The sequence below is a fragment of the Lepidochelys kempii genome, chromosome 3 (genome assembly GCF_965140265.1).
Source record: "Lepidochelys kempii isolate rLepKem1 chromosome 3, rLepKem1.hap2, whole genome shotgun sequence".
NCBI classification, from domain to species: domain Eukaryota; kingdom Metazoa; phylum Chordata; order Testudines; family Cheloniidae; genus Lepidochelys; species Lepidochelys kempii.
The window spans coordinates 208,634,509-208,654,184 of record NC_133258.1 but is presented as its reverse complement, the minus strand read 5'-3'; the positions used below and the strand labels follow the sequence as shown (position 1 = coordinate 208,654,184).

General features: G+C 46.2%; 1 protein-coding gene across 5 annotated transcripts in view; it reads right to left on the bottom strand.

The window, feature by feature from the left end:
* Window positions 1-14,239, bottom strand: part of ANAPC1 (anaphase promoting complex subunit 1) — a 65,711-nt gene extending 51,472 nt beyond the window's left edge. Inside the window, exons 1-8 of one of the 5 annotated variants that reach the window (XM_073339909.1) lie at window positions 14,080-14,239; window positions 11,841-12,077; window positions 10,176-10,337; window positions 9,595-9,646; window positions 8,430-8,533; window positions 7,628-7,710; window positions 3,187-3,260; window positions 945-1,123 (exon numbers count right to left, since the gene is read on the bottom strand). In XM_073339909.1, coding sequence (XP_073196010.1) covers window positions 945-1,123; window positions 3,187-3,260; window positions 7,628-7,710; window positions 8,430-8,533; window positions 9,595-9,646; window positions 10,176-10,337; window positions 11,841-12,053 — 867 coding nt within the window. In that variant the 5' untranslated portion in view covers window positions 12,054-12,077; window positions 14,080-14,239. Of the gene's footprint in view, window positions 1-944; window positions 1,124-2,191; window positions 2,543-3,186; window positions 3,261-7,627; window positions 7,711-8,429; window positions 8,534-9,594; window positions 9,647-10,175; window positions 10,338-11,840; window positions 12,078-14,079 lie in introns of those variants that run through there. The other 4 variants (XM_073339912.1, XM_073339910.1, XM_073339911.1 and 1 more) reach the window with 4 other exon arrangements.
* Window positions 14,240-19,676: the final 5,437 nt, after the last annotated feature.

Below are 19,676 nucleotides of genomic sequence, written 5' to 3'. Positions count from 1 at the left end.
ATAGCAGCCCGAGTGCCCTGGGGTCACTGACCAGCTGTTTACTTAGTCAGCGCAACTCAAGTTAGATGTCACACGCTCAGACGCATTTGCTGCTAGACTTCTCAACCCTTTAGTCTAGTCAGTAACGCTGCAGCAGATTCTGAAGATATGATCATTCTCCAGGGACACAGTCCTTTCAGTCAAGCCCTAAGTGGGGTAGCTCTCATGCAGTAGCCACACAGAATGGTGGGGAGGGCGTCTGCCTCTCCCCTAGGACTCCTGCATGGAGCAGGGAGAGGAAGACAGTAAGCAGCAAGGCTAGGTAGATTCTCCCTTTATTGGCTTTTAAAAAAAAAAATGAAGAAAATAACGCAGGAAAGGTTCAACAGGGCCACTAGACCCACAGTGGAAGGAGCACAAGGGCCATGGGGTAAACTCCTGGGACCCCTACCCGTGGCCTAGAGAGAAGCAGGTGGGGATGAAGGAAGGCAGGCAAGGGGTCAGCACTCCCTGACTCCCTTCATCTGTTTGTCTCTTTCCCACAAGTTTTCCACCTGGCTCTTAATGGCAGCCAGTTGTTTGTTGCCTTTGTTTTAAACAACAGCTGTTTGAAAGCTGAAAGGTTTGGCAGATCTTCAGTCACCAGATTGCCAGGATGACAGCCAAAGGGGCATGATGACAAATGTCGTTTCTCACCCATCATTTATGTGGCAGGTATATCTATGCCCACCCAGACACCCCAGAAACAGCCACCATTGCTTAAGGCATTTAAACATCAACAAGCATTTGGGAAACCCGGCATCCTTAATTCTGGAATGGAGAGAGAATTGAAAGAGGAATTGCTCCTCAGAAGCTCCATTGTTTTTATCAGTTTAACACTATCCATTATACGGACCGGACTGCAGGTATTATGCATTTTCACACACACACAAACCTCCATCTTTAAGTCAGCAATTATTTCTTACCTCTGGTTTTACTCTACGAAGGGCCCAGACAGCATGCAAACTCTGAACGGTGTCATAGGTCATCACAATGGAAGGCTCCTCATTGAGGAACACGATGCGCAGTGTGTAATCAGCAACATACTGTACTCTAGCCGAGCCAAACACACCTGCTAGAGAAGTAGCGCTCAGGTTAACCCCATCTAAATCAGAAGGACAGTTTCTGTAATAGTGTTATTAATTACACAAAGCTACCATTTCATGCCCCATTTCTGTTGCAACTTTGGTTCTTCCCGTATAGATTCCCACTCTGGGAGCGTTTGGCAGTTAAGGGTATATAGCTACGCAGTCAGACCCAATGGAAAAGGCCACAGTTTGTTGTACCCAAGTCATTTCAAAGTAGTGTAAATAAGAGGCATTACCACCTAATGGCTAAGGCACTGGCCTGGGACTCAGGAGACCTGGGTTCTATCTAGCCGGGAACACAGTCTAACTCAATCCAAAGGCTAGAAGTTGAAGCTAGACAAATTTAGATTGGAAATAAGGCATACATTTGTAAGTGTAACAATTAGCCATTGGAACAGCTTTACCAAGGGCAGTGGTGCATTCTCCACCACTGACAATTTTTAAATCAAGATTGGATGTTTTTCTAAAAGCTCTGCTCTAGGAATTGCTCTGGGGCAGGTCTCTGGCCTGTGTTATACAGGAGGTCAGACCAGACGATGACAATGGTCTTTCTGGCCTTGGAATCTATTAATCTTTTCCCAGCTCTGTCAATGGTTTGCTGGGTGACCTTGGACATGTCCCCGATCTCTTCCTCAGTTTCCCCTTCTGTTAAACAGGGATAATGATGCTGACTTCCTTTGTAGAGTGCTTTGAGCTATACAGCTGAAAAGCACATCACTATATCTCCATGGGGTTCCTGGCCCTCCCCAGTGCTGGGGTTTTGCTACTGGCCCATCCCTTTCCTGCCCCCTCCCTTTTTGTGGGACACAGCTCGCTCTGGCCTCTAGCTGTTACCATGAGAGATGGTGCTGTGAATGGGAGGCATCTCCTCCTACACCCCCCACTGTCCTGCCTGGAATAGAGGAGAGGGAATAGGCTGGGGATGCAACTTCAAATGGGAGTTGAATGTTGGGATGACAGGCACCCCCTCCCCACATTTCTCCCTACCACCAACCTCCCACATCCCCCACTCTGACAACTTCCTCCTGGCCTGAACCCCCTGCAAACCCCTTTCCCCTCCCTGTCCAGGGTAGGCCAGAACTCACAGTGCATGGCTGCTCAGGGATGTCTAAGGCACGGACAAACTGGGCACCTGTTCAGGACCCCCTGCAGAAAGGGAGCCCCGGCGGTGAGGTGTTTAAAAATAAAATTATCTAGTCTTGACACACATTGAACCCCATGTGCTTCAGGAAACTGAACTTTCAGATGTCATTCGCGACTTTGTGCCCACAAATCCAGACAGTGATGTTTCTAAAGCAGCCAAACACATGTAAAACTTTTTCTATTACCATTATGTTGTGTTTAAGGCAAGAATTCCTGTTTATTTCCTACCGTAATATGGTGGAGGCCCCAATTAAGATGGCCCCATGGATGCTCAAACCACCCCAAATGTAGACCACTATCCCACCCCAAGTCCCCCAAGAGGACTTGCAGCTTTCAAGGCAATCCAAGTAAGCATGTGGATTTTAAAGCACTTAGAATAATTAACCTTTGAACAACAAGCAAAACTCAATCTTAACTATAGCTACAACTCCACTATAATTTCAAGAAGGATGTAGTTAGCATGGGGAGTCAGCTGCAATGTGCGTATCATGACTCCAGACCAAGTAACATGCGGGTCAATCACCACAGCTCAATGACAGCAAGGTTTCAAATGTAACCAAGCAAGATAGCAACTCTCTCTTTCCTTTATAGAATCCCTCCTCGGTGGCCAGCCATTCAAAGAGGTCTTTTTAGATACCTTAAATATCCTAACTGACATGAAATCCTAAATTAATTAACTTAATATAAATTAATTTAATTAACATGGCTACAACAACACTGCATACATGAAATCCTAACAGATAAGCAGCTAAAATAATCCATTTCTAAATTCTTAAAAGAGATATTTGAACATTCATTAGATTGTAATTATAGACTATAAAGACAGGGAAGGTAAACAGTCAATTCTGTATTCAATAATATTGCAGCTGAATGACTCATTTCTATTTATGGATTTTCATTTTTTATATTTTTTTTTTAATTAAAAAAGATAACCTACCTCCAGACTTACAGACAAGAGGTGTTATCTCATCTAAAGGATGTAGCATACTGAACATAGTGGGCAAAGGTTCTCTGGAAAGGAAATGGAAAAATATATTTAAAAATCAAGTGTTAACAAGCTGTAAAATCTAACAGATGGATCACAAACACCCACTGCAAGTTTAACAGTCAACTCCTCAAAAACAAACAAGTGACATATATGTTCCATTAACTATAGATTGTGTGGCTCATCAATAAAACCCCCCAAGCTTTGTTTCTCTAGTACACTTTATCTCTGAGCATCTTAGAAAACTTAAACTGATATTACTATATAACTTGGAACACTTCACCCTCCACTGACATGATGCAGCTATTTAACAGCACAGAGCAATGCTTAACAGTTCAGAATAGGAAATGAGGAATCCAACAGAAATTGCAAGGGAAATTTAGACAGACATGGAGTTACCAGATAAAAATGTGGCAGAACACAAAGACTGAAGAGCCAAGAGATCCCTACTGACCACAACTAACATGAATGTCAGTTTGAAATCTCATTTGAAAGCTGAAACATTTTGTGTACGATTGCCTTTTTACTACAAAGTGTAAGGCAGGACTAGATTTCAAGTGGTGGTGTGCGTGCTCCAAAGTGCAGTTCTAAACTCTACTATTTTTGAGCTTTTTCCACCAGAAAGACTCCTCTTACACTTAGCACATGCCACAGGGGAAGTTTTCTAAAAAAACATCAATAGGATTAGAGAAAAAGGTTTTCTATTCTTATGGACTTTGATAGCCAGTAACCAAAAAGCAGCTCAGTTTTGTATGTTCAAACTGGATTAGACATGCAGTCCTTATGGAGAACACATGACTTTCACAAGTCAGAAAAAAGTGGAAGTTCTTAATTTAAAACTTTCGAAATGCAGACTGCTAAATGATGGGTCACTCCCTAGCTATTTAGAGAACACTTCTCACTGTGGTATCTCAGCATGGTTAAAAATAAGAACCCATACTCTGGGATGGATGCACACAGCTCCAAGGCAGCTAAGCAAGCCACTCCCTAGGTCCAACCAATGCCGTAACCTGGCTTTATGCCAATGTCAATCATGATTTAAACGGGCGTGCAGGAAACATTGATTTAAATAATTTATTTTAATCCTGCTTTGCATTTGGACTTCTTGTTTTTCCTAAAGAAAAGGTTGAGTCTCATTGATTGGTAATCACTAAAATAAGTTGATTGACAAGTATGATTATAGCCTTTACATGACATTCAGTATTTTTTTTGCTAAACAGGAAGGTTCACTATGTCTATACACATTTATTTAAGCAATTATGCAGCTTAACCATACATTTATTCAGATTCTTGATTTTTACTTTTTTTATGATGTTGGGAAATGGTGAACACCAGGTTTCTTACTGTGACCGGGTGCACATGGCCCTGGAAGGCCCCCTGCTGGAGGCCCCATGATACTACCACACTTTACCCCACTCCACCCAACAAAAGGAGCAGTGAAGGTCGGTTTTAGAGAGGCTGGACTAAAGCAGCCAATTCGATAAAAGGATCAGATAAAAGGAGCTGCTAGGCCTGAGCAGGTCAGTTCCTGGCTGGGACTAGAGGAGTGAGGAAGGGTGCTCCTTGCTGGTCAGAGGAGCTCGAGAGAGAACCAGGTGGCATTGGCATTCAGTGAGGAGGAAGAGGATCTGAGAACTTCTGCCCCAAGGTAAGAGGGAAGAGAAGAGGGCTACATGGGAGAAGGCCCAGGGAATAGCATTAACTAATTAAAGGCAGCAGTATGTGGATGGTGTTTATAGGGTTCCTAGGTTTGGACCTGGAACAATGGGCAGGCCCAGGTTACCCCACCGGCCACTGGGGAAGTGACCTAAGCCCTGAGAAGAGGGCAAGGCTCTGTTGGAAAGCCTAAGTGAAGAACAGGATTTAAAGGGCCCAGAGACAGGGCTGAAGACTCTAACAAGGGCACACCGATAGTCCTCGTTGGACCTTTGTTACCCCAGAAGGGGTTCATCCATTTGACTGTGTGACTTGGCCAGAGGGCTGAGCCACTGAAGACCTGCCTAGCGAAATCAGCAACCTACAAGGGACACATAGGAGTGGGAAAGCTTGCAGTACCACACCTAGCCATTAGGAGGCACCTGAGATGAGTGCCCCCACCACGCTTATTTACAAGAATGTTTTTTTATTCTTGATTTGAATCAAGCTGCATTTGGATGGAAATTTGAATTCAATTAAAACAGCACAAAAACAGCATTTTACAATTATTTTTATTAAATAAACCTACCCTAAAAGTCCTGGATACCAGCTTATTTTTTTACCATCCAAACATGTTTTGCATTTAAAACTGGTTCTTTAAATAAAAGTCGTATTACCTGTAGTTAGCGAATTGAATGGACTGTTCTGGTCACCATGTTTTTCAAGATTTTAGAACCAGATGATCTCACTCTCTCATTCAGAGATGGAAAAAGGAAAACAAGCTTCCTTGTTTTTTTAAACTCCCAATTGGTTTCTCAACTTTGAATGAGCTCGTTGAATAAAGTGAAAGGAAGAAACTATTTTCTCTGCACCTGCAGAAGAGGCAACTACTGTCAAAAGCTGTTCAGCACTTCAACAAACTCTGGTCCTGGGTGCTTAGCCAGTGACTTCCACCAGTTCAGTGGTTTGACTTCCTTTAAAAGTTCAGTAGCAAACATGTGCTACTTGAATATGGATCTTTAATCGACTATAAATGACTTTAATATACTGTAGTAAGCTTAGGCCTTAACACGGGCTATCAATTTAAAACTTAATTTTAAACAGGTTTATTTTTAGAAAGAAAAATGTATTTAATTAAAATTTAAAAATCCATTTTTTTTATTTCTGATAATTATCCGGCCTGCTTTACACCTATTGATTGGGGGCAGAATCCTAATCCATCCCTGGCTGTGTTGACGGAGGAAAGCACACACTGAGGTCAGAGAAGGGGTTCTCAGGCTGATCCCCAGTGTCTTGGAGTTAGGGAAGGAGCCAGCTGCTCTTTCTTCGTCTATTCCTGACTGAATTTCCCAACCACCACCATTACTGTGACCGCAGTCCCAGGGCAAAAGATCACAGAACCTCGTAATAATAAGGTCTGGTAAAATATTACTCTGCCTCCCCTGAAGCTATGCGAAAAGAGGCTCGGACCTTTGTCAGGCCGCAGGATCATCCCCAGCCTCTACAAGCCTCTCCCTTCAAATTCTTGATATTCCACCCAGCTTCCAAGCCCTTCTGACCAACTCCCCAAAAGCCCTGACCCCTTTCAGATGCTTAAACCCCACCTCCTGTACTGCCAAATGTCCTAATAAATAGGGTGCAGAGGCCTAAGCAGTGGTGAGAGTCCAGAAATGGTGCACAACTGGGAATGGAGAGTTGCCAGGGAGATGTATCCAGTTTACATATATGTATCCAAGGTAAATAAATGTAAGACTGTGCTGACACGTCCCATGGCATGTAGGGTACACGAAACTACACACTGCAGTGAAGGGCCCTACCATCTACATGCTATTTATACCCATGCTAGTTGTGTGTCCATTGTCTGCACCCTGCACATCGCTGTAAATGTCAATGGAACCCAAGACAGCCTTAACACCTTCGCCTGCATTTGCTTAACAGTGCTACAGTAATTGGAGCTGTACAAAACAGCTTTATCAACATTTTTATTCCCCTCACCCACCCCCGCAAGCCTTAACATGTAGCCAGATACATAGCAGTGCAGCCCTAGCCACCAGACTAAGTCATGCAGCAAGTTATCTGTGGGAGTTTTCCTTATAGACACAAGGTGGATGAAGTAATCCATTTACAATTTTTAACACCTACTTTATACACTAACATTTTTAATGCACAATTAAAGTGGAGATTTAAATATAAAGAGGCAAGAAGTGCTCGACCTTACCTCAACAAAACTACCATACCCCTACGTTCCTGCTGGCTGCTCTCTCTCCACACACACAGACCACAGACACCTTCCCATTGCCAAATAAACTCTTCCCTTGTGGTATGTGCATTACAACATAGGCTTTAATTTCATAACAGAGCCCACACTGACATGTCACCAAGGAGGGTCTCGCACCAGGAGATCAGAAGCAGAGCAAAGTCTCCAGCTCATGTAAGGAGGGATATTGCCTCCAGAAGCTGAAAGTCTAATACTGTGTTTGACGCGTGCAAAGGAGCTTGATGGCAGAGTTCAGACCAAAGTGGGCACAGTAACCGAGAATGTCTTTACTCTTTCCACACTTCCATACTAAATCTTACTTGTGCATGGAACGGGGACATAACTCAACATGTCCCAATGCCCTGATGCATTTCGTCATCACTTTGGTAGAGAGCAACACTTGTACTAAAAGGACAGTTAAAATTTTATCTCACTGCTTTAGATTAGACAACTTATTCCACAGCACAACAAAGACACTCAGCAACCACTCTCACTACATACCTGGGTGGACTCAGAGGGACTTCGTGTGAAGTGCTGCTGCGTTCAAACAACAAGCCATATTTTGTTGGCCAGACATTTGCTACCTACAAAAGACAAATATTTTAAAAACTGAATGGCTCATATTTAAAATGCTCCTGCACTTGAGCATCCAGTTACTGTAAAACCAAAACATTTAACCATTGTTTCGGGCAGAATGCAATGTTATATATGTAATACAAAATACCTTCTCAAAATACGATGACAATGTATCTGTGCTTTACCACATCCTACTTCTGAACACAACCAATATACAAATCTGACAACATACCAAGAACAAGAGTATAGCTCATTTGATTAGTGTTAGACTGACAGCTGCTCAGAAGAAATATGCAAAAAAGCCATATTTTCTGACCCATATGAAAATGTTGGCCTCCATCTATCTAAAGGTTTTGTACTGTGACCCATCATTGCAGTATCCGAGTATCTTCCATGTAAAATAGACTGGCAATAACATTGTTCATAGTGGGCTTCACAGAGTCTGGCTTTTTTTTTTTTTTTTCTTCCAGGTTAGAATAAGGAATAGAAAAAAGTCTTCCAAGTCTCAATCCAACACCCAATCCACTAAGCCATACCCACTTCTGCTTTGTCACACCCTCACTTGTTAGTACAATTATTAAAAATTCACACCAAGGATTACTAGATTATAGCTATGTTTCAAGCACCATCCACACCAAAAGACAAATGAGGAACAATTACTACAACACACACAACAACGACATGCACATTAAAATAAATGAGAACATTTAGAAAAGAAAATACTTACCTGAAAAGGTAAGGAAGCAATGTAATCCTTTCCTTCTATACTATGAACATTTATGCAGGAGCTTTGCAATATGCAGATACATTTTTCTACTATTTCCTCACTATCTGAAATTGGGGAAGAACACAAAAATAATTTTTAGCTCTACCATCAAGTTTCTCTATACACAAAGTAGGGACTTTTGTTATTAGCTGTGCAATTCTAAAATGGTTGGTTAGCTTCTGTTGTGATAAGTGGGCCTACAAATTTACCCAAATTGTGAGCGTAACTGTAAAAAGTATGTAATAGTTCATAAGACCTTACAATAACCTCTAACAATAAATGTTGATAGGAAAAAGTAAGAAGAGAGATAGAATAATTGAATTAGTCTAAACAAAAAACTCAAGTTAATAAGATTCAAGGACTGAAGTTATGCTTTTTAAAAACAGGAGATGTGGAGCCAGACGTTAATGAGTCAAACTGGTATGTTAGATATTAGATTTAATTGGTGACCAAATAATGAGAAGATGGGCTATTCCACCCATGACTCCCCTTTGGGTCCTTACGTGAAAGAGATTTTGGGGGGAAAGTATGGGGAAAAAAACCCCACAAGAACAAAAAGAAGAACAGACAGAGGCTACTGGAGTGAGCTACACCATCATAGCTATCACCCCTCCACCATTTTCTGGGACACCAGGCCTTCATCATCCTGATCCTGAGTGGTCACCTGACCAGAATGGGCCAGAGAGAGAGCGGGACCCAGACAACACTGTAACCCCTACCAGCTCCAGCTGAATCCCAAAATGCTAATTGGGATGACAGTTATAACTATCTCTGATACCGTCTAAGAGACTGTCAGACAAGGGGCTTTTCCTTCTAAAAATCGATCTACAGCCAAAGGGAAAGGAAACAAGGGATGTTGGTACAATGAAAGCCTTACTTAATACTTTACATTTCAAATGCTTTAACTGTTTTTCCCTCTTTTCTGTATCTTTAATAAAAGGATTTTAAAAGGTGTGTTTGCCATGGTGTCAAGCAGCCTGAAGTCTCCATATCAAGCCCCAGACCTTGTTTAACACCTTTGGCCCATATATCCCATCTCAATTACTACAACACTTCCCAAGTCAAGAAAATTAAACTCAGATAAAATAGTACTTTGGCAGTAAAGTAAAATATGAATGAAACTTACTGTCAACTTTCTCAGATTTTTCCTGTGGTACAGTGAAATCACACCACAAAGCCTAAAAACCAAAAATATTATGCAGTTACTTATGAAAGACAAGCTGGTATTAATACCAAATTCTCTTTTTTAATTTTATGTTGTAACGGAATATCCTCCTGCTCCAAGAGAGGTTTTAAGCCACATTTCAGTTGACTAGTATTGATTAGCTCAGTGGTTCCCAAACTCATTCTGCCGCTTGTGCAGGGAAAGCCCCTGACGGGCCGGGCTGGTTTCTTTACCTGCTGCGTCCGCATGTTCAGCCGATCGCGGCTCACAGTGGCCGCGGTTCACTGCTCCAGGCCAATGGGAGGTGCTGGAAGCGGCAGCCAGTACGTCCCTCGGCCCCCGCAGATTCCCACAGCTCCCATTGGCCTGGAGCAGCGAACCGCGGACGAACCTGCGGATCAGCCGAACCTGCGGACACGGCAGGTAAACAAACCGGCCTGGCCCGCCAGGGGCTTTCCCTGCACTAGCGGCAGAACAAGTTTGGGAACCACTGGATTAACTAATATGCAGCCATTCAATGGCTAGAATTTCAGAGTTCATACCTGTAGAACAGGGCTGTCAACAGTGAAAGCCTTATAAACAGCAGATGCTTGGCTTTTACTTCCTTTGCTCCAAATGACCATATTGCCAGCCATATACAGTTCTTCATCATATTCCACTTCTTCCCCAACATCACTGACACCTCTCCTTAAAAGCCAAGTTTCCTGAAAACCAAGAGGATTAAAAAAAGTCACAACTTCCTCTCAGTGGTGGGCTGACAGACTCAAAGCTAGTGTGATCTGAAAGGGTGGCATAACTTTATATTTTATAAATTAATCAAATCAAGATTTGGGGCGACATTGCAGAGCAGATTTTTGTTTCAACTTCTAGTTTTCCCCGTTTTAAAAAAATATTCCACACACAGAGAAAAATCTGAACTCACAACCGGATACGAGATCATATCTAGTGTGCCAGACAGAGAACACAGACAACCTTCTGTTTATCGGGGAGTGCTGTGTCTACTATCCTTGCTCCACACTACCAGAAAATCCAACCAGGAAGACACTTCAGGAACCTTCTGTCAGGAAATCCACTCAATTTTCCTGCTTTGTTCATGGTGTGCTTGGGCTGTCTTTGCATGGCTTTTTTTTTTTTTTTTTTTTTTTTTTTTTAAAGTGAGCAGGAGGGAAGTCTGCAGTCCTCAATGCATTTGCCTGAATCCTGATCAGAGTAGAACATCAATCATATCACAAACCTGTCACACAAACAATTTTTCCTGATTTGTGTGTGTGCGCTGTGACAGGATTTGAGCGGGGCTGGAACAAGCCTGGCAATGATGTGAGAAGCTCCAGTCCTCACGTGAATTAGCAGCTTAGAGCCTTACCTGGGTGGAACCCCTCTGACTGGCTGCCTTCCCCACATCCTAGGGCAGAATCACGAGAGCTGCTGATTGAAAAGCTCCCTCCCCTGCAACCTGACGCCATTTCACAGGAGGACATGGGGGAGCAGAAAAAGCCTGCAGCTCAGCCTCCTGTGAGCAACAAGGAAGGCTCCTCTGTTCCTCCCTGCAACACCCAGCCTAGGGACAGGGTGGGGTGAAGAGCCCCTGAATATGCTCCCCCTGCCTGCAAGGCTGAACAGGAACCCCAGTGCAGCACCTCCCAGACCTGGGTGAGGAGCCTCAGGAGTAAACGTGAACCTGGGGGGCTGAAGGAGGGACTGAACCGAGGTGGAGGCTGGGGGTCAGAATTGATTTGGAGGTTGAGGAGCAGAATTAGCTTCTGGGTAGGAGATGGGAAGATGTGACAGAGTTTTGTTTTTTCGGCCAATCCATGATTTTTGGGGTCTGAATCACGAATCTTGATCTCTTGAGGCTGGCAATACTGCAATGGGACTACACAGCTGCTTATAGTTAGGCAGGCATTTAACCATTTTGCTGACGTGGGGCATATAATAGCAAGTCAAAATATCAATACCTTTTTATACCCACAGAAATAGTGCATTAGAGTGTGCTCTCTCTTTTTAATTCATAAACTGCTTGAATACAATCCACTATTCCATTTTTCTCTTGGAGAGGATTGCATAAGTCTAGCATTGCCTCATTTCAGGACATATTGTGCACATAGTTTACTAAAGACATTTTGGTCCAGCTCTTTTTCTAATATTCTAATAATAAGTGTCTGTTTTAATGACTAAAATAAATGCTGAATCAGGACACACAACTTTACCTTCTGTTTTTCATGGATTGTAACCTCCTGAAGGGATCCCACCAAACCAGCAGCTCCATCAGAGGACCATAGCTCAGAGGCTGGCTGCAGCTGCCGAAGTTGAAGGTTCAGGGCATTAGGGTGGTGCTTGCAGTGGTCACGGCCAAAAGGAACAAACTCCTGCAAATCCCCTGCTGCTATCATCGTTACCCTCTCTTCATAGTTGTTCGACATGGGTTCCAAATATCAACATTATTTCTGAAGCAAAAACAGAACACTGGTCTGTCTCAATGGCCATGTATAAGCTGTAAAGCATGCAACTTACCCTTATTACATATTGCAATCAAACTTTTCTGTATAAAACTTAATTTTCATTAAAAACAAATAAATAAATATAATGGTTCAAAGTCTTTTATTGCTTGTAGTGTGTAATTCTAATAGGTAATGTTATCAGTTATTTCTATTTTAACTTGCATCTCCTTTATAATGCCAAAACTCAGTCTACTAATATTAAGGGGTGAGGACAAGAAAAGGAAAACAATGATGATTTCAGCTGATTTTAATTCTAGGGCTAGCTATGTTTCTAAGGCCTGGTCTACACTAGGAAATTAGGTCAGTGGAACTATGTCATTCAGGATGTGACAAATCCACACCCCTGAGGAACACAGTTAGCTGACCTCCCCCCGGTGTAGACAGCGCTAGGTCAACAGGAGAAAGCTACCACCTCTTGGGGAGGTGGAGTACCTACACCGAGGGGTAGACATAGGTAGTGTCCTCACTGAAGTGCTGTTGCATTTTAAGTGAAGACAAGCCCTATGTATAAGGCCCCTATCACTGCGGCATCTGAAGGCCTCTGCAAATTCCTACCCAATGATCTTGTGTTTTGCTACGTGCAGGTATTTTAAAAGCTGTGAGGTATGTAAAGTCATAGGCAAGCAACTATTCGAACACAGAAACATTCATTGGCCTAATTTTATTTTAGCTTCAGTAATGACTGAGTGTAACGTCTCCATAATTAAAGCTAGAAGGTAATTTCCATTATAAGCCAGGATTTTTGGCCCGTGCCTTTTTTCAAAGGTCTTTCTCCATTGTATTTTTCACACCAGAACTAGTTATGAGGCTTTGCAGAATGGAGTGCTTTTCTGCTTTTCAGATAAAGCGACAACACCCTTGGCCCATGCACACGCAAGTCAAAGTGACGTCTTCCAACAATTTCAGACTTGACTTAGATGGCTAATTCTCACGGAGAACTAGCACACAGGAACAAGGCTTGAGAAGTCCGTAAGGCACCTACCCAGCAGTATTCCCCCCTTACCTCTACACTAAAAGGGGAACAGTGCCAGTAAGAAGCCCAGCCCCATCTTCCCGCAGTTGCTGGGATTCCTACCAAGATGCAGTGCCTGGTTCTAGTTTGGAGGCACCATCTTTTATAGGAGACTCGGATTAATAAATATCGGGTGTGTTGTAAGCTTTCTGGGACAGGAACCACATTTTCACGTAGGTTTGTGCGGCACCTAACACAACAAGAGCCCCAAGCTACCATCCTCTTCTCCTGCAAATAGTTCCAGGGTCTGCCTCTGCTGATGCGCTGAAGGTTTCCCTCACAGCAGCAGAACGAAAGTGACACAAGTCTGATCAGGTTCGCTGCTGCTCACAGAGATAAAATATACCTTTAAAATATTCAGCAACAGCTATGAGAGTTTTTTAAAAACATGCAGGGCACAGTCTCACTCAGGGCAGGGGGGGGCACACGCGGGGCACGGTCGGTCTCTCTCGGTGGGGCAGAGTCAGTCCCTCGGGGATGGGGGGGCACGCATGGGGCACAGTCGGTCTATCTCTCTCGGGACAGGGGGGCACGGTCGCTGTCTCTCGGGACAGGGGGGGGCACGGTCGGTCTATCTCTCTCGGGGCGGGGGGGGCACGGTCGGTCTATCTCTCTCGGGGCGGGGGGGGCACGGTCGGTCTATCTCTCTCGGGGCGGGGGGGGCACGGTCGGTCTATCTCTCTCGGGGCGGGGGGGGCACGGTCGGTCTATCTCTCTCGGGGCGGGGGGGGCACGGTCGGTCTATCTCTCTCAGGACAGGGGGGCACGGTCGCTGTCTCTCGGGGCGGGGGGGGCACGGTCGGTCTATCTCTCTCAGGACAGGGGGGCACGGTCGCTGTCTCTCGGGGCGGGGGGGCACGGTCGCTGTCTCTCGGGGGGGCCGGGGGTGGGTCTGCCCCGTCTGGCTGGCAGGTCCCGGCGGGGGGGGGCACGAACCTGCGTGGCACGGGAAGGGCGGGCGGGCGGGCGGCGGCGAGTCCGGCTCCTGCGGCTCTTCCCCGTGTGTCTCCGGCAGCGCAGCGCGACGGCCCAGCAGCTCCTCACACGGGCGCGGCCATTTTGGAACTCCCATCACCCCCCGCGGCGCCCGGGCGGGCGGCCCGGCTCACGGCGGGGGGCGGGGGTAGGAGGAGCGGGTGCCGCCCCCATGGCGGCGGGGAGCTGGCCGGGGGCGGGGTTAGAATTCTGGTGCCGCCCCCATGGCGGCGGGGAGCTGGCCGGGGGCGGGGTTAGAATTCTGGTGCCGCCCCCATGGCGGCGGGGAGCCGGCCGGGGGCGGGGTTAGAATTCTGGTGGCGTCCCCATGGCAGCGGGGATGCTGCGGTCCCCATGGCGGCGGGGGTGCTGCGGTCCCCATGGCGGCGGGGAGCTGGCCGGGGGCGGGGTTAGAATTCTGGTGGCGTCCCCATGGCGGCGGGGAGCTGGCCGGGGGCGGGGTTAGAATTCTGGTGGCGTCCCCATGGCAGCGGGGATGCTGCGGTCCCCATGGCGGCGGGGATGCTGCGGTCCCCATGGCGGCGGGGATGCTGCGGTCCCCATGGCGGCGGGGGTGCTGCGGTCCCCATGGCGGCGGGGATGCTGCGGTCCCCATGGCGGCGGGGATGCTGCGGTCCCCATGGCGGCGGGGATGCTGCGGTCCCCATGGCGGCGGGGATGCTGCGGTCCCCATGGCGGCGGGGGTGCTGCGGTCCCCATGGCGGCGGGGATGCTGCGGTTCCCATGGCGGCGAGGAGCTGGCGGGGGCCGGGCGGGACCTGGACGGGCGGTGGGGAGTTCCAGGGCACAAGGGAACCTGGGCCGGCACGTCCCGCAGCAGCTCCGTGGGGACGGCGTGGGAGCTGCTGAAGCAGTCGCTGGAGATTTCCCGCGGCAGAAGGCGGTTTCCTCCCGTCACCGCCACCGGCCGTGTCTACGTACCGCGGACCAGGCTTCTGGAGCAGAGATTTGGCGTGCTGCACCACGGTCATGCCCCCAGACGGTCCCTCAGCAGGAATCTGACGGGTGGGGCTCGCGCTCCTGTCGCAAGATTTCCCTCAGATTTCACCTGTTGGTCCTGAAACCAGTGTTTCCCCCAGTTTTTGAAAGCTGATTCCCCACCCTCAGAAAAATGAAATCCATCACACACGCCCTCTAACCCCCCAGGAGTTGTGAAAGGGTTCCCTAAAATGAGCAGATACTCGCAGTAAGTCTGTCCATCTCCATGGGACTCTGCCTCTCCTTCTTCATGTGTTTTGATGGGCAGTGAAATAATTCTTTACGCTGACATTTAGAGTATCCTCACTGTCATCCGATTTAGCCCTCATTACAATGAGCAGGGCAATTCACACTCAGAGCTGTCCTCCCAGGCTCTCTCCAAACTCGCACCCGTTACACTGGATCACATTTTCCCGGTTTTTTCTGGGGCCGAAATAGCTAGCGCCGGTGCTGCCAACTCTCGGTTTTATTGTGAGTCTCATCATGCTTTGTGGTTTTCTTAAAGCCCCAGCTCCTGGAGTTCTGTGATTACAGGAGAAACTCATCTGTCATTTGAAAATAAATACAGAAGTTTCTTGCCCTCATGGCTGACAGCAGGAGGCAAATAAAAGGAATCCAAAGTTTTGTTGTTGTTTTTAAAACTCATGATTTTTTAACCCCTGTGGTCAGTAATACTGAGACACTCACTTCTTTTTTAATTGAAAGCAGGAGACTCTGAAGAACCACAGAGAGGCTTTTTCCCCTCATGTGCATTAGCACTTCTCAAAGAGGAGTCCAGACCACTGCCGCAAGGGCAGCAGCAGCAGGTCAGGATATGAGTTACGCCCCATTGGTCGCGCTGTGTGCCACCCAGGACTGCGTCTGCTGCCCGTGGATCCTTCAAATCAACTCCTTCCTGACTGCTATCAGCTGAAGGAGCTCCCCAAAGGAGCTATACCTCGCTAGCCCTCACTCAGTGTCTCACTTGCTTTGAGTATCCTTCTCCATTTGTTTCCTTCCCTGCCTTCTACAGAGCTCCTGTTCTGACTGTTTAGTTGATGTCCTCTGCCTTTCAATTGCCACTGCCCTGGGAGCACTGCTGAGGTGCTGTTCTCTGAACTCTGGAGGCCTCCAATGAAATCTGCTCCTGTGGCCAAGGCTTTATTTCTTTTGCTTTGGCATTTCTGCATCCCTTTGTTTCAGTTCATTGCCTCAAGGCATCAGCTCTCTCTGCACTTCGTTCATCTTTGAAGCTTCCTGCTTTGAGCTTTGTTTTTTGAGCAGATAAAAATGGTCAGACCATATCATAACAGGGGTCTGTCTCGTGCCATGTCTTGTCTTTGATGGGGCCAGAAGTTGTTTCAGAGCTGTCCTTGGACCACAGCCCAGACTGGGATGATAACTTTAGATAAATACATTTTCATTTCCTTGAAGATTTCTCCTCTGTTTCCTACAGTCTCAATTCCAGTCTGCTACATTAGTGTCTCCAATCTCAGTTCCCCTGTAATGTTCAAATCACTGAAAGTCTCATGAGTGTCACGATCCCTTATCACAGCCATATTGAACTACTCCTCTGTCATGCCTTTTAGGATTTCATTCATCTTCAACAGGACAAGTTGTTTTCATCAAGTGATTGATCCACAGAGTCATGATTGTGCATTCTGAACTGCTGTGTAATAGTGCCCTACATGACAACAATCATACAGTGTGCAGCCAATAAGTTCATATGCCAAGAAACAGCCACTACAAGGACTGTCTCAAATGCTGTTCCCTAGCGGCAGAAGTGGAAGCGAAGCATCTGAAGAGAAAATTTATAAGAAATCCCTGTTAAGCAAAGATCCTTCTCTAAGTTTTCCAGTTTGTTTGCCTAGTTCTCTTTCAGGCAAGCCAGCAACGTTTTCATCCATATTCCTGTCAGGCAGCTCTACAATTAAACTCCAGATAAGCAATAGCCAATCAAAAATACAATATAAACAAGGCCATTCTTATGTGTCCTGTACTTTCCACACAATAGACTCATGCCTTTCCTTGTCATGAGTGTAACCTGATCCCTTTTTAAGGTGCTGAGCCCAGCTGGACTCAGTACTATAGCTTACAGAGGCACTGCCAGCTGGGGCTCTGAAATGTCTGCTGGGATTTCAAAGAGAGAGGCAAGGTGGGTGAAGTAATAGCTTTTATTGGACCAGCTTCTGCTAATGAGAGAGACAAACTTTCAAGCTTTCACAGAGCTCTTCATACGGCTACAACAATCCTGCATACAACAATGGGACCTGAAATAACATAGTTAACTTACAAATCATACTTCTTTCTACAATTGTTTTTACCTCTAATTGCTAAAACTGACCCCTAAATTACTATAAGAGAGAGGTTTCAGAGGGGTAGCCGTGTTAGGCTGTATCAGCAAAAAAAAACCAAGGAGTCCTTGTGGCACCTTAGAGACTAACAAATTTATTTGGGGATAAGCTTTCTTGGGCTAAAACCCACTTCATCGGATGCATGCAGTGGAAAATACAGTAGAAAGATATGTTCTCTGTATATGTATATCTTTCTACTGTATTTTCCACTGCATGCATCTGATGAAGTGGGTTTTAGCCCACGAAAGCTTATGGCCAAATAAATTTGTTAGTTTCTAAGGTGCCACAAGTACTCCTCATTTGTTTTATAGGAGAGAGGTTAGAGAAATGGATTTTCTTTATTTTTCCCATTGGTTTACTTTTAGCATTTGACAGCACATTGTGTATAGTCAGTTTCATTGTCTCCCCTGTGCAGTCAGCTCAGCCTCAGAACTGCAAACAGCACTACTGAACTCTCATGTCTACACTGCAACGTAAGCCCATGGTTCGAACTCAGGCTCAGGCCTAACCCCCCTTCCATCTACACACAAATCGCATGGACCCAGAGTTCCAGGACCCACCAGGGTGGAGGGTCTAAGCCTGAGTCAGGCCAGGACCCGGATTCCAGCCCTATTGCTTTGCAGTGTGGACGCAGCCTCACTGGACTCTGCTCTGGGTGTCTGCCAACATATCCCATAATCCCACAGGCCGACTTTCATTGTCCTCTGGACAGTCAAGTGTGGTGGACAGTCCAGTTTTCCCACACTGCCCCACGAACAAAGGGCTAGAGCAGCCACATTTTGTGGGGCGCTAGGAACTCTGGGAGATGGGTGATTGGCCCCGGGCCTGCATAATACAGTGCAGATGCAGAAGCTCCAGGTTGGGACCCAGGGTTCAACAATTCCTAACTTGGGGTTACAAATGAGCGTAGACGCTCAAGTCCTAGGTTAACAAACCCAAGGTTTGCTAACTTGAGTTCTACTACCCCTGGGCTTACATTGCAGTGTAGACAAAGCCTATGGGACTAAGTCACCTGAGTATATTTCCACACTTCTGCAACAAGCTTTGTGGCGGGGGGGGGTGCTGGTGGCAGCACAGAGCCCCATTAATTGCAGCATGGCTCCGTGCATGTGCAGAAGTCCACCCATGAGAAGCTCAGCCCTGGATTGGGGCCACAGTCAGGTTCTCCCAATTGTGTGGGTCTTTTACCCTGCAATGTAGGAAGGAAAAACATTTTCCAAACAGGAAAATGTACTTGCAAATTGGCAGGGGAATTCAGAGACAGGTCTAGGACCAAAACTACTCTTACCACTTTTTTTAAAAATCTGACTAGACTTGCAGTCAAACAGAACCCCTTCAAACCGCACACACCACTATCTGGCTTCGTGGGGCTTTCCTCCATGCCCACCTCCCCAGGGCACCACTGGGGCAAGGTGACACAGGGCTGCAGGAGGCCTCCCAAACAGTGTACACCCATCAGACTCCTCTGCCAGGCAGGGGAGAACGGTAGCGTTTTCAAAGCATTTTAATGATATTCCCTAGAAGAAGCACAACACATGTCAAGAATCTCACATGCTGTAAATTAGCAAAATTCCATTGACGTCTGAGCTACTCCGATTTACACAAGTTGAAAATGTAGCCCACTATCTGGGACTAGAGATGGCTAGTCTCTTGGGTTTGGTGGGTTCTGTATTGCGTACTGAAAATTCTTCTGACTATGCACGGAGGTCTCCCGTGACCTTTCAGAAGAATAATGCTCGGAATAGTGACAACCTGATTGCATCTCCAGCTCCCAGCACTAGATGTCAGGCAGCTAACATCAGCCGCTATTCTGATGAAACTAGTCATTGTTCCAGTGAGCTCTTGGAGAATGATAGAATGGTGTGCAATTGTACTTAATTAAATGTCACAAACGCCTGCGTGTAGCACCATCCCTTCCCAAATATAGTCTTTTTCCTCTGTCTCCCCCAAAGTAGCAACCCTTAAAATCCATCCTCTCAGCACCTGTGCAAAGGGAGGAGGGAAACTGAGCTGGAATGAACTGCACTGCATTACATTTTGGTTAGGCGGGAAAGAATTGTCCACGATGCTCTTACTCGATCCCTTGCAGTGATTCTTGTGAGCACTATGCCGATGGCACTATGAAACACATGTACATTTCAGCAGTCAGACAAAGCCCAAGGGTTGCTTCTAAACCAATTTTTAACGTCTTCACTTCCAGACCTGTGTGCGCACACACCGGCATCT